Genomic DNA, 13,815 nt, shown 5'->3' on the forward strand with positions numbered 1-13,815 from the left:
TTTTTGTGCCTTGTTCTAGATGGAGTAGATTAAGTTGTTGTATTTTTAATGTAGGTTCTGACTAATATTAGTTGAATTAGTTAGTATATAATTAGGGGAAATAAATATAATTATAGGAAGCACAAAAAGTAATATGCCAAGGAAAATCAAAGGTAAATCTATAAAAGGTATTCTGATTTAATTATATTGATAGTATAAGAATCGATACTAAATACCGGTTTACAAGCAACAATACGCTTTTAGTTCGTTTCTTTGGCAAGAACAGAATCAAAGCGTTGTGAGAACAATCAGCAACTTTTGATGATGGCTATACTGCAGCTTTTCCAACACTTTTGGTTCCATAAATATGTCTCATATGAACTTGAAGTTAAGTGCTTTCTCAAGAAACACGCTTCTTCAGTGCCTCCCCAATAATCACAGTCCACAGATCAGATCAGGGTCTGCAACCCATGTTTAATATTGTTGGACATCAGGGCATAAGCTTCCTTGTCACAACCTGAAAACACACTCGAATCAATGATTTGAAATAGCCAAATTAAATAGAGAACGTTAAGGATTATAACCAATGGAGTTAAGAACTTAAGATCACTACTGATGATTTAGACAAAAGAAAGGACAGACCCTGGATTTCAAATAAACCGAACAGAGCTTCAGTAACGCCATATGCAACCAATAGAGAAACAACACACCAATTTTCTGTCATTTTCCTTTTTCAGATATAACTAAAACTAGACACATAGAAAGTTTTAAGATGTCCACTCTAGTAGCCGTGTGAAAATACTAGTAAGCTTAAGGTATAATAAGTATGAGAGCTTTTCACCACTCTAACAAGTTATATCGCTGTTCTGATTGTGATAAAGTTATTGCTACCCCCAACAAAAAAACCGAGACGTTCTTACTCAAATAATGGCTGTATTATCTTCTTTTTGCAATTTCACTCTTAACTCTCCCTGCTACCATGAAACCGCATGGATCTGCATTGTCAATCTAAACACCATGACGACCTCAAAATCACAGCCACGCAAAAACAAAGACGGGTTCACAAATTACAAACCAACTGATTCTAGTAACGAGAAATGAAGGACAGCACAATGGAGTTTCAAATGCTTGCAGCAATCATATTAATCTCAATGCACTTTGGATTGTCACATGTTGGGCATCTCAGTTACCCATCTACACGTTGATCAACAAGAGCAGTTTTTCTGTTTGCTAAGAAATCAACGAGAGCAGTTTAGTCCCAGCTCTAATACAATAATCCCAATACGTTAACGTGTTCATTATCCACTAAAAACTGAAATTCATAAAATACACAATTGTATATATCATCCGGGATGATTCATCCCCAAAACTCCGACTCTAATACTAAAACAGGATAAGCAAGACCACCTAATCTAAATATTAAGAAGGAAAAACAAATCAGAATCTAGAATCGCAGGGAAATAACACAGACCCTATTTGCCTATTCTCATAGCTTCATCATAAGCATCATATACATATATATTCAAATGCGATGATTACACAGGTTGTCACAAGAAAAGCATTGAAGTATTGTTCTCACTTACTTTAACTCAGTTTTCGTCACCTTACACAATGCAATGTTGACTCTTTCTTTGATCCAACCACTGGGAGTAATCTCTTAAAAAAGTTAGACCAAGCACTGAAAACAATTAGAATATAACATTTGCATCTCCTCACCCAGAGAGATGACAACACAAATACTTCTTCATCTTGGACATTGTGTGATGTTTGAGAGAGAGATGCAAAACGGTGGGGTTCCGGTTTATAAGTCGGAGCCAAACCGTTTTAGTATCGATTTTTAGTTCATATGATCAATCTCTACTCTCTAACCGGTTTTACTATCAAGAAAGAAAAAAGAGAAGCTTATAGAGTTTGTATTTCTCGTCTCTGGTTTCTTTGTTGATTAACAAAAGCTTAAGCAATAATAGAATGAATCTGCAAGTTTATTCTACGTATGGTAAATTGATTTCATAGCAATTTGGAGATAAAGAATGAAGCTAAGCAAGTCAAGAGGCGAACCAGAGAAGCATAAGCGACAACAACATTTCCACCAAGATTAAAAGAACATGATCTCCTCCTGAACCCACATGGGAGCAGACAAGGCAGGACAGAGCCAATATGAAGAAGAGGAGGAAGATGGCATCACAGCTATCAGCTCTCATGAAGACCGAGCTTGACGATAACCATGGTGACAGCTACAGAACGGGCAGACACCTAAACATCTTTTAACACCTGAAATCTTCTGGAAGGTGTGCCTCTTTAGTTCAGACCAATAATCTTGCGTGAAACAAGTGTATGGAATTTAATTGGAAATGGTCAAATTTATTAAGCCCAGACAATAGACGCATAAAAGGCTGTCATTAGAATAGCAGCAAAATAACTTACTAACCACACAATTTTTCACTATGATCACTCTATTCAACGATTTGATCAAACATTAGTAGGGTATACATGCAGCAGCAGAAACAAAATGACATTGAAGCTCTGCTGCGCAAACAGAAGAAAATCTTTGATCATTCATCCCCCAAATGATAGATCCTACAATGCAAAACCAAACCAATGGTTAATTCCAGAACGTGTATCATCAATCTGAAGCTACACACAAAAGAATGTATACATTCTTGTTTATATAAAAAATACATAGACTGAACAGAAACTTACATACCATACTCATCTGCAGTTTCTCAAGCATTGCCACTGCCCTTTTTAGTTCCTCTTTACTCCATAAACCAGTCAGCATATTGCGGATGGTAATGGTATCAGGATACACACCACTTGAAATCATCTCCTGGAAAATGTCTAGAGCCCCATTAATATTACCCACTTTACGAAAACCACAAATCAAAGTGATGTAAGTAATTGCGTTAGCAACTATCCCTCTTCGACCCATCTCGCAGAAAAGCTCCAGCCCATCATCAACCCTTCCTGCCTTACAGTAGCCATTAATGAGTGTAGTAAAGGTCACTACGTTTGGAGAGAAGCTCTTGCTACCCATCGAATCAAACATTTGTGTAGCCTCATCTAGGCGGCTCTGCTTGCATAATCCATCGATCATTGAGCTATAGGTGATAGTATCTGGGACTATACCCCTGTGGGGCATCTCCTCGTATAATTCCTCGGCCTCTAAAAACTTCCCTTCATTGATCAAGCCGCTGATCAATATATTGTAAGTTTGAACATCAGGTTCCACACCATTGAAGGGGTGACTAGCATCAAGATCCTTCTTACTCTTCTGCATAACCTTAAACATTTCCAATGCATCTTTTAGTTTCCCATTATCGCAGAGACCATCCAGCAAAGTGTCACAAGTAACGATATCAGGGCACAAACCACTAGAGATCATCTCTTGTAAAAGGTCTAGAGCAGCATTAAGATCGCCCACCAGATAGAACCCGTGAATAAGAGTGTTGTAAGTAGTTGTGTCAGCAACTAATCCTGTTTCAGTCATCTCATGGAGAAGTTCCATTCCATCATCTATCCTCTTAGCCCCACAATATCCGTCTATGAGAGTATTGAAAGTGATTAGGTTGGGAGAGCAGCCCTTGGTAGCCATCAAATAAAACATGTGCTCAGCAGCATCAAGACGATTCTGTTTGCAAAATCCATCGATCATTGAACTATATGTGATTGTATTAGGGATTATACCCCTTGGAAGCATCTCATCGTATAATTCTTCAGCCTCAAAGAACTTGCCTTCCTTGACAAATGCATTGATCAAAGCATTATAAGTTACAACATCAGGGCTGATCTTCCTTTCTAACATTTCTTGCAACAACTGCTCCGCGTCGCTCCATCTACCAGAGCTACAAAAACCAACTATCATACTGTTGTAGGTAAATAAATCGGGAAAGATTCCTTTCTCTTGCATTTCAGTGAAAAGATTTTGTGCATCGCTATGACGTCCGTCTTTACAAAGGCTATCAATGATTGCACTATAGATTACAACATTGGGTATGATGTGGCTCACCTCCTCCATCTTCCTCAGAAGATTCAATGCAGACACAGTATCTCCCTTCTTACACATCCCATCTACGATTGTTCCATAAGTAATCTGGGTAGGCTGGAGACCATCTTCCATCATCCGATCAAGCAGAGCTACGGCTTCGACAATTCTACCCTCGCGGCAAAGACCGTTCATCAAAGTGGTGAAGGTTACGACATTGGGCCTACATGTCGTTTCAAACATTTGATGAAACAAATTCAAAGCTTCAGAAACCCTATCTTCCACGCACAATCCGTGGAGCAGGGTGTTGAAGGTAACAACATCAGGGTGGAGTCCAAGCTTGGTGATCTTACCAAATGTAGACAAAGCAAAGGGGAGCTTAGAGCAGCTGCAGAAACATTTTATCAGAATGGTGAAGCTGTATATATCACATCGAATCTGTTTCCTTTCCATCTTCTGATAGAGAGAAATCACAAGATCCGGGCGTTCCATTCTCACCACCACACCCATCAATTTACAGAAATCAACCACAGAAGGTAAAGGACGAGATCGAAGCATGTCACTGAACAAATCAATCGCATCCTCTAAACCTTTGATTTCATGAAACCCACTTTGCAGCTTCAAACTCTCTCCTCCAAAACCTGCTTCGCAACTCTCTCCGCTTGCCTTGGCCAGAGTATCACGAATCGATCTCGTACAGAACAATCTAGCCGCAGACTCAGCAGGAGAAGAAGAACACTTGAATCCACAAACCCTAGCCAACATTTTATTTTTGTTTCGCCTAAATTTTGTTCTTCGTCGATCTCTAAAAAAAACTCGTGACTGAGAAAATAAACGAGAGATAAAGTACAAACGGGTTCCATTTGTTTTACAAGAACCGGTTCAGTTTGAATTATACAATTTCCGGTTCAGATTTGTCACCAGTTGATTGATTGAGTTCCTTGTTTAAACCCACAGGGCCACATGATTCACTAAACCCAGAGCCGAGAGAAATTGATAAACCGAGCTATTGAAACCAGTAGAGTTCCGGTTCAGTATTTATTACTAAGCCTTCTTGTTTAGTCCACTTTTAAAAATCAAGACGACCAATCAAAGACCATTTACAGACTATCCACTTCTAAAATTATTAAACGATCATAAAAATTTATCAACAGCCAGGTGTGTTAAATAATTATATTAGAGGAACCAGTTAATGACATTTTTATTGAACCAGTTAATGACATTTTTATTGATGTTATAAGCTAACTTAAAATATAAACAAAGTTATTTACTTTGGGAGAACCTTGGCCATCAATATCATCCCCTATTTCATTCAACTCTTAAGTAACTAAACATTTGACTCAAAACTAAATTGGATATGTACATAAACAATGAGTTGGACATACCACACTGCAATGAGAAGGAATCGAGAATCTCCATACTAATTAGAAAGACCTAACCAAAATCTAACCTATTAATTTAGGGTTCTATTTTTTATCTACTGTTCAGAGTAGGGCTGGACAAAAAAACTGAATCCAAAGAACCGAACCGAATCCGATCTGCAAAAGTAATACCAAATCCGAACCGAAATTAATTGAATATCCGAATAGGTTTAAATTTTTGGTATTTAAAGAACCAAAACCGAACCCGATCCGAACCAAAATATTTTGGATATCCGAATGTATCCGAAATAGATTAATATACATATATATTTAACTATTTTTAGATTGAATATATATTAAAAAGCATCTAAAATATATATAATACTTTTAAATTGTTCAAAATACTAGAAAATATATAAAAACATTAAAAAGTACATGTATAAATAGTTAAAGCATACTCAAAACACCAAAAATATATAAAATATGATTGATTTTCTATCCAAATATCCAAATCAAACCAATTTACATGTTAAGTTTTGGTACTTCGACACATATTATTGAAATTTATATGTAATATATTATTTTGTTTACAAATTTCGAAAAGTTTAAAATATATAATGAAATTTTAAAATTTTGAAAATAATTTAAACGGGTTATCCGAACCCGAACCGAATCCGCAAGGATCCGAACCGAACCCGAACCGTAATTTAGAAATAACCGAATGGGGCTAAAATCTTTGACCCCAAAAATCCGAAATCCGAATAGACTCGAACCGAAACCCGAATAGGTACCCGAACGCCCACCCCTAGTTCAAAGATTAGGACCACTTAGTTAAATATTTAATATGACATATATGTTTATTTATATTAAATCTTAATAATCAAAAAAAAAAAAATCAATTTTAACAATACATTTGAATTTTATTTTAGCTATAACAAAATTTGTTGAAAAAAATCTAACAAAATCCTACCCAACGTTTTAAATATTTATTATAAAATAATGTATTAATTAATTTTTGCAATTAGTAATATAATAATATTATAATTATTGTTATTTAGAATTTTATCATAAAACAATGAAAATAAAAAATTATGCTATTTTATAAATTTATCATTATAATCTATGTTGTACTCAAATAGAGGTGTTCTAAACTAAATATAAAAGATGTCAAAAAAAAATGAACTAAATATAAAATAATATATTAAATTGGTTGATTAAATCTATTTTTAAAATACTTTTATGTAAATAAATTTATCACTCACGGTTAAAACATTGTAAGAGCAGCTCTGCTCGTTTTCTTTTTTGCTTCTTCTGTTCTCAAAAACTTGATGAAATCACAGAAACTGAGTCAAGTATATGATCAGGAACACAGAACAAGTGATAAACAAAATCTATGAATATGTTGTTAGTGATAGGAGATAAAACACTACTTGATTCCATGGAAAACGTCACCAACGGCGCAATAAGAATCAATAGAGAAGCGTAGCTATTCTGTAATCATAACCGATGGAATGCACCTACAAAATAAAATTATCTAGGGATTGTAATTTGGAAAAGAAAAATGTCTTTCATTCTTTTATGGGTCAATTAGGGGAAAGGGCAACTTTTAAGTTTGAATTAGGAAAATAGGCCACCTCAAGTTTATATTAGGCAATTGGGCAACCTAGTAGAGAGAGAATAAATTTATGACATTTTTAACCTTTTTGCCTATTAAACTTGGCAAGTTGGAAAAGTAATTTCGTGGGACCCAAAATCCACTTTGCCTATAAAAAATAATTTTTTTCCCACTAACTTTTAACAACTAACTTTTGTAAATCCCATAAACATTCTTTATTCATTAAACTTTTGGATCATATTTAATATTTAAAAATCATATATGAGCAACTACTTTTAATATAATACATATTTTTTCATATATAAAGTCAACATAAATCTATACGAATTAATATAAAATCGATGTAAATTCTAAAATTTATGAAAGTTACCCAATAAATTATACATTTTGACTCATAAAAGAAACTTTCATATTTATGAAATCTACCCAAATAAATGATAATTCATAAAATTATGTAAATTTATGGATAATTATCATAAATCTGAGTAAATTTAATAAACTTGGAAACCTTCATAGATCCTTCATTTTTTGCCAAAATGGCAGGAAAACAAATTTGTCTACATTTAATTTTAATATAGTTGGGTAAATTTAATAAATTTGGAAACCTACGTGAATCTTACATTTTTTTTTGGTCAAAATTGATCTCACACTTTTTGTTTTTGCCAAAAATAGAAACACTCACGAAATGCTACATTTTTTTCCCAAAAATAAAATGACAAATTGGGATCTGGCAGCAAAGTGCATTCGTTATAATTTTCATGTTTATAAAATGACAAAAATTGTTAATGAAATGACAAATTTGTTAATAAAATGACAAACCCTACACCTTTCACGATGAACTGATCTAATAACTTTAATTTTCAAGGATCATATCTACTTGTTAGAACCAATATAATCCCATATTGAGTACAACCTGCAGATTTCCAATCATCCCAAGTTCTTGATTAGTCATAGGTAGAGCCGTGCTTATAATCTATTGAAAAAGATATCCGCTATAGTGCTATTTCACCCCAAAAAATAGAGTTATCCTTAGGTTCACCCCTAGAGTGAACATTTAGGTTCACCCAACCAATAGGAATCAAGTATTTCATAATTAATATTTTTTTTAAAAAGAAAAGAAAATATTGTCAAGTTATATTATGTTTTTAAAATAAATAAAATATAAAAAAAAAATAATAGCCGTTACAAAAAATGAATTTTTGAAAACTATTTTTAATATCGTCAAAAAACACTAAACCTTAAACCCTAAATCCTAAACCCTAAACCCTTGGGTATACCCTAAACCCTTGGATAATTTTAAACTCTAAACCCTAAACCCTAAATTCTAAACCCTAAACCCTAAATCCTAAACCCTAAACCCTTGGGTATACCCTAGACCCTTGGATAATTTTAAACTCTAAACCCTAAACCCTAAATTCTAAACCCTAAACCCTTGGATAAATCATAAACACTTGGATAATCCTAAATTCTAAATCAAAAACACTAAACACTAAAACATTAAATCTTAAAAATACTATTATGGTTTAATGTTTTTAATTTAGGGTTTAGTATTTATCCAAGGGTTTAGGATTTAGAGTTTAGAGTTTAGTGTTTTGTTGACGAAATTAAAATCTTTTTAAAAAATCTTTTTTTTTGCATATATTATTATTTTTATTTTTTAATATTTTTATTTTAAAAATGTAATATAACTCGACAATATTTTGTTTACTTTTTTAAAAGATATCAACTGTGAAATGAGTGATTTCTATTGGTTGGTGAACCTTAAGGTTTACTCTAGGGGTACACCAAGATTAAGTCCAAAAAATATAGGATAATTTGGTGCCTCCATGTCAAGTATCTAGTGATTTTTATGTCTTAAGAAGTTAAGACTCAACCTGAGTTTGACCAAATTCTCTCGCATAAACTTCTTATCTTAAATATTTAAAATCATCAACAAAACACTAAACATAAACTCCTAAACTCTAAACCATGAATCCTAAATCTGGAATCCTTGGGTAAATCCGGAACCCTTGGGTAAATCCAGAATCCGAATAAATTATACATTTTGACCCATAAAAGAAACTTTCATATTTATGAAATTTACCCAAATAAATGATAAATTATTCATAAAATTATATAAATTTATGGATAATTTTCATAAATCTGGGTAAATTTAATAAACTTGGAAACCTACATAGATCTTTCATTTTTTGTCAAAATGGTAGGAAGAACAAATTTGTCTACATTTATCTTAAATATTAAAAATCATCAACAAAACACTAAACCTAAAATCCTAAACTCTAAACCTTGAATCCTAAATCCGGAACCCTTGGGTAAATCCAGAACCATTGGGTAAATCCAGAATCTGAAACAATCTGGAACCCTTGGATAAATCCGGAACCCTATGTCTAACGTTTAATACAATCTAATTCACTATAACTCAAGAAATAAGTATACGTATACATAAGATGTACGAATATCTAAGGTGTTCGAATATATAAGGTGTACGTATACATAAGTATACATAAGGTGTACGAATACCTTAGGTGTACAAATACCTAAGGTGTACGAATACCTAAGGTATACAGAAGGTGTACGAATACATAAGGTGTACGAATATCAACATAACTCATCTAATACTTAAGATGTACAAATACATAAGGTGTACATATACATAAGTATACATAAGGTGTACAAATACATAAAATATACGAATACCAACATAACCCATCGAATACTTAAGGTGTACGAATACACAAGTATATGTATACATAAGTATACATATATTTAAGGTATACGAATACATCGGTGTACGAATACATAACATCTATGAATACCTTTTGTTTATATCCCTTATTGCATTGGAGAGTTTAAATACATATTAAGTATAAAATTTAAATACTTCTACGAATACAACGAGAGCACAGTGCTCTCCAAAACAATTATACGTTAATTATTTAGAACTCACATTTTACTCTATATAAAATTTAAATATTTTGCTAATAACCTATTGGTATTATAATCTAAAATTTTGTCAATCTCATTATAGATGATCTAATTAACTAAAAGGTGGTAAAAACAATGAAATAATTTATAACAACATTTCATTTGTAAAAGCTGATATACCAAAATATTTTCATTAAATTCAATAAAATAAATTAACATATTAGTTTAATTGTGTTTTCATATATGTGAAGCACATTCATTTAGACAACATAATTTTTCATATAAAATTTAAGATTGTTTAGAAATGAAATGTTGAAATAAATAAGTGAAATACATCTTATAATAAAAAAACTAAACAATTAAATATTTTTATAATAAAAAGCTAAACAATTAAAAAACTAAACAATTAAAGATTAAACAATAAATAATTGACATTAAAGACATCTAAAATGAAATATAATGAAAGATTTCTTTAAAAAAAATACATCATATTTTTATTATGAAATATATAATACAGTTACAAAAAAATCAATAAAATCGAAATAAAATCTAGATAATTTTTCAATAGAAAAATGACATTTTCTATTAATTGTTTAGTTTTTCTCAATAAAATCACAGCCATGAAAACTAGAATTTTAGATGGATATAAGATGTTTTAATAGAAAATAGACATTATATTATCTTGTATTATTCAAAGATTTTTTAAAAACTAAATTATTAAAAGATAATGAAATATAATTTAAACAATTAAAAGATAATGAAATATTTTTTTAAAAACCAAACAATAAAATTGAAATCTAACCTAGATAATTTTTCCCATTAGATTACTTTTAAGAAATCAATTTTTAAATTTTAATAAACATTTTTAGTATTTATACTTTTAATAATTAATAAATGATATATAGTATTTTTGTATGATATTAAGCATTCATTTTAATCATTTTTAGTGTATAAATATTACATTTAGGTGTCATATGTATAAATTTCATAAACAGGGGCTTGGAATGTACATGAGCGTAATTGTTTCTTATTCTTCAGTTGAAGAAAAAATGATTTTTCTTCTTCAGTTAATTTAATTGTAAAGGTGGTGGTGTAGAAAAGAATGAGAGAGAAAAAAGAAGATGAGAGGAAAAGAAGGAGAGGGAGATGATTTTCGTAGATGATGGTTGGTGGTGTGGAAAAGAAGGAGAGAGAAAAAGAAGGAAAGAGAAAAAGAATGAGAGAGGTGGTGTGACAAATTAAAGAATGAGAGATGTGATGTGACAAATTTTATTTTAGATATATTTTAATTGAAATGGCAAAGATGTAAATAATGAATCTAACAAAGGTCCCAAAGGATATTTAGACATAAGTTTACATGGGCAAATGCAAAAAGTTGCCCAATTGGCTAATTTAAACTTGAGGTCGCCCAATTCCCTATTTCAAACTTGTGATTTGCCCAATTTGCCAATTTTTTCTTCTTTTATTCATCCTCCAACTGATATCCTGCAAAACAAACACACCAAACCGTTTATGCAAGCTTCCCTGATGCTACAGCAAAAGCTGCAGCTCTTCTCCAGAAACTTAAAGGTAAGCAACGAAATTTGAAAACAAAATTGTTGAATGACATACCCACACTCATCTGCAGATCCTCAAGCATTGCCACTGCCCTTTTTAGTTCCTCTTTACTCCATAAACCAGTCAGCATATTGCGGATAGTAATGGTATCAGGATACACACCACTTGCCATCATCTCCTGGAAAATATCTAGAGCCCCATTAATATTACCCACTTTACGAAAACCATGAATCAAAGTGATGTAAGTAATTGCGTTAGCAACTATCCCTCTTCGACCCATCTCGCAGAAAAGCTCCAGCCCATCATCAACCCTTCCTGCCTTACAGTATCCATTAATGAGTGTAGTAAAGGTCACTACGTTTGGAGAGAAGCTCTTGCTACCCATCGAATCAAACATTTGTGTAGCCTCATCTAGGCGGCTTTGCTTGCATAAACCATGGATCACTGAGTTATAGGTGATAGTATCTGGGACTATACCTCTGTGTGGCATCTCCTCGTATAATTCCTCGGCCTCTAAAAACTTCCCTTCATTGATCAAGCCACTGATCAATATATTGTAAGTTTGAACATCAGGTTCCACACCATTAAAGGGGTGACTAGCATCAATATCCATCTTACTCTTCTGCATAGCCTTAAACATTTCCAATGCATCTTTTAGTTTCCCATTATCGCAGAGACCGTCCAGCAAAGTGTTACAAGTAACGACATTAGGGCACACACCACTAGAGACCATCTCCTGTAGAAGGTCTTGAGCAGCATTAAGATCGCCCACCTGACAGAACCCGTGAATAAGAGTGGTGTAAGTAATTGTGTTAGCAACTAATCCTGCTTCAGTCATCTCATGGAGAAGTTTTATTCCATCATCTACCCTCTTAGCTCTACAGTATCCGGCTATGAGAGTATTGAAAGTGATTATGTCCGGAGAGCAGCCCTTGGTAGCCATCAAATAAAACATGTGCTCAGCAGCATCAAGACGATTCTGTTTGCAAAATCCATCGATCATTGAACTATATGTGATTGTACTAGGGATTATACCCCTTGGAAGCATCTCATCGTATAATTCTTCAGCCTCAAAGAATTTGCCTTCCTTGACAAATGCATTGATCAAAGCATTATAAGTTACAACATCAGGGCTGATCTTCTTCCTTTCTAACATTTCTTGCAACAACTGCTGGGCTTCACTCCATCTACCAGAGCTACAAAATCCATTAATCATACAGCTGTAGGTAAATAAATTGGGAAAGATTCCCTTGTCTTGCATTTCACTGAAAAGATTTTGAGCATCGGTATGACGTCCGTCTTTCCAAAGGCCAGATTACCACATTGGGTTTGATGTGGCTCACCTCCTCCATCTTCCTCAGAAGATTCAATGCAGACACAGTGTCTCCCATCTTACACATCCCATCCACGATTGTTCCATAAGTAATCTGGTTAGGCTGGAGACCATCTTCTAGCATCCGATCAAGCAGAGCTACAGCTTCGACAACTCGACCCTCACGGCAAAGACCGTTCATCAGCGTGGTGAAGGTTACGACATTTGGTTTACACATTTGATGAAACAAATCCAAGGCTTCAGAGATCCTGTCTTCCACACATAATCCGTGGAGCAGGGTGCTGAAGGTAACAACAGTGGGATGAAAACCAAGCTTGGTGATCTTACCAAATGTAGACAAAGCAAACGGCAGCTTAGAGCAGCTGCAGAAACACTTCATCAGGATGGTGAAGCTGTATGCGTTACATGGAACCCGCCTCATTTCCATCTTCCTATGGAGAGAAATCACAACATCGAGCCTTCCCATCCTCACCACAACTCCCATCAATTTACAGAAATCAATTACTGAAGGTAAAGGACGAGATCGTACCATATCACCGAACAAATCAATCGCATCTTCTAACCCTTTGATTTCGTGAAATCCGCTTCGCAGCTTCAAACTCTCTCCTCCAAAACCACTCTCTCCATCCCTGCTTTTCTTGGCCAGAGCATGACGAATCGATCTCGTACAGAACAATCTAGCCGCAGACACAGCAGGAGAAGAAGAAGATCCGGATCTATAAACCCTAGCCAACATTTTTGCTTCGCCTGAACTTTGTTCTTCGTCGATCTCTAAAACCACTCTCGACTGAGTGGCTAGTAAACCGGTTCCATTTGATTTACAACAACCGGTTCAATTTGAATTATACAATTTCCGGTTCAGAGTTGAACCCACTCAGCGCGTCGGTCCCGTCAAGCTAATAATTTCTTTAAAAAAAAAAAAAATTCTCTCCTCTTTGGGCAGTTAACAATAACTAAACTGATCAACCAATGTTCCAATGTAACAAAAAAAAAACATTATCCTATAAAAGTAGTTAAACATTACCCTATAAAAGTAGGTTGAAAGATTTTCACCGAAATCAAG

At 33.7% G+C, this 13,815-nt stretch overlaps 1 protein-coding gene and 1 pseudogene across 1 annotated transcript; both read right to left on the reverse strand.

Annotated features, from left to right (window-relative positions):
• Nucleotides 1–2,319: 2,319 nt before the first annotated feature.
• Nucleotides 2,320–4,906, reverse strand: LOC108827691 (pentatricopeptide repeat-containing protein At1g64100). The gene is made up of 2 exons (XM_018601154.2): nt 2,684–4,906; nt 2,320–2,556 (listed from the first exon to the last, which is right to left on the reverse strand). Exons 1-2 carry the CDS (start codon nt 4,724–4,726, stop codon nt 2,536–2,538), a joined length of 2,064 nt encoding a protein of 687 aa, XP_018456656.1. The 5' UTR covers nt 4,727–4,906; the 3' UTR covers nt 2,320–2,535.
• Nucleotides 4,907–11,164: 6,258 nt separating this feature from the next.
• LOC130499964 (pentatricopeptide repeat-containing protein At1g64100-like) lies at nt 11,165–13,558 on the reverse strand (annotated as a pseudogene).
• Nucleotides 13,559–13,815: the final 257 nt, after the last annotated feature.

Source organism: Raphanus sativus, chromosome 9, assembly GCF_000801105.2.
Source record: "Raphanus sativus cultivar WK10039 chromosome 9, ASM80110v3, whole genome shotgun sequence".
Lineage (NCBI taxonomy): Eukaryota > Viridiplantae > Streptophyta > Magnoliopsida > Brassicales > Brassicaceae > Raphanus > Raphanus sativus.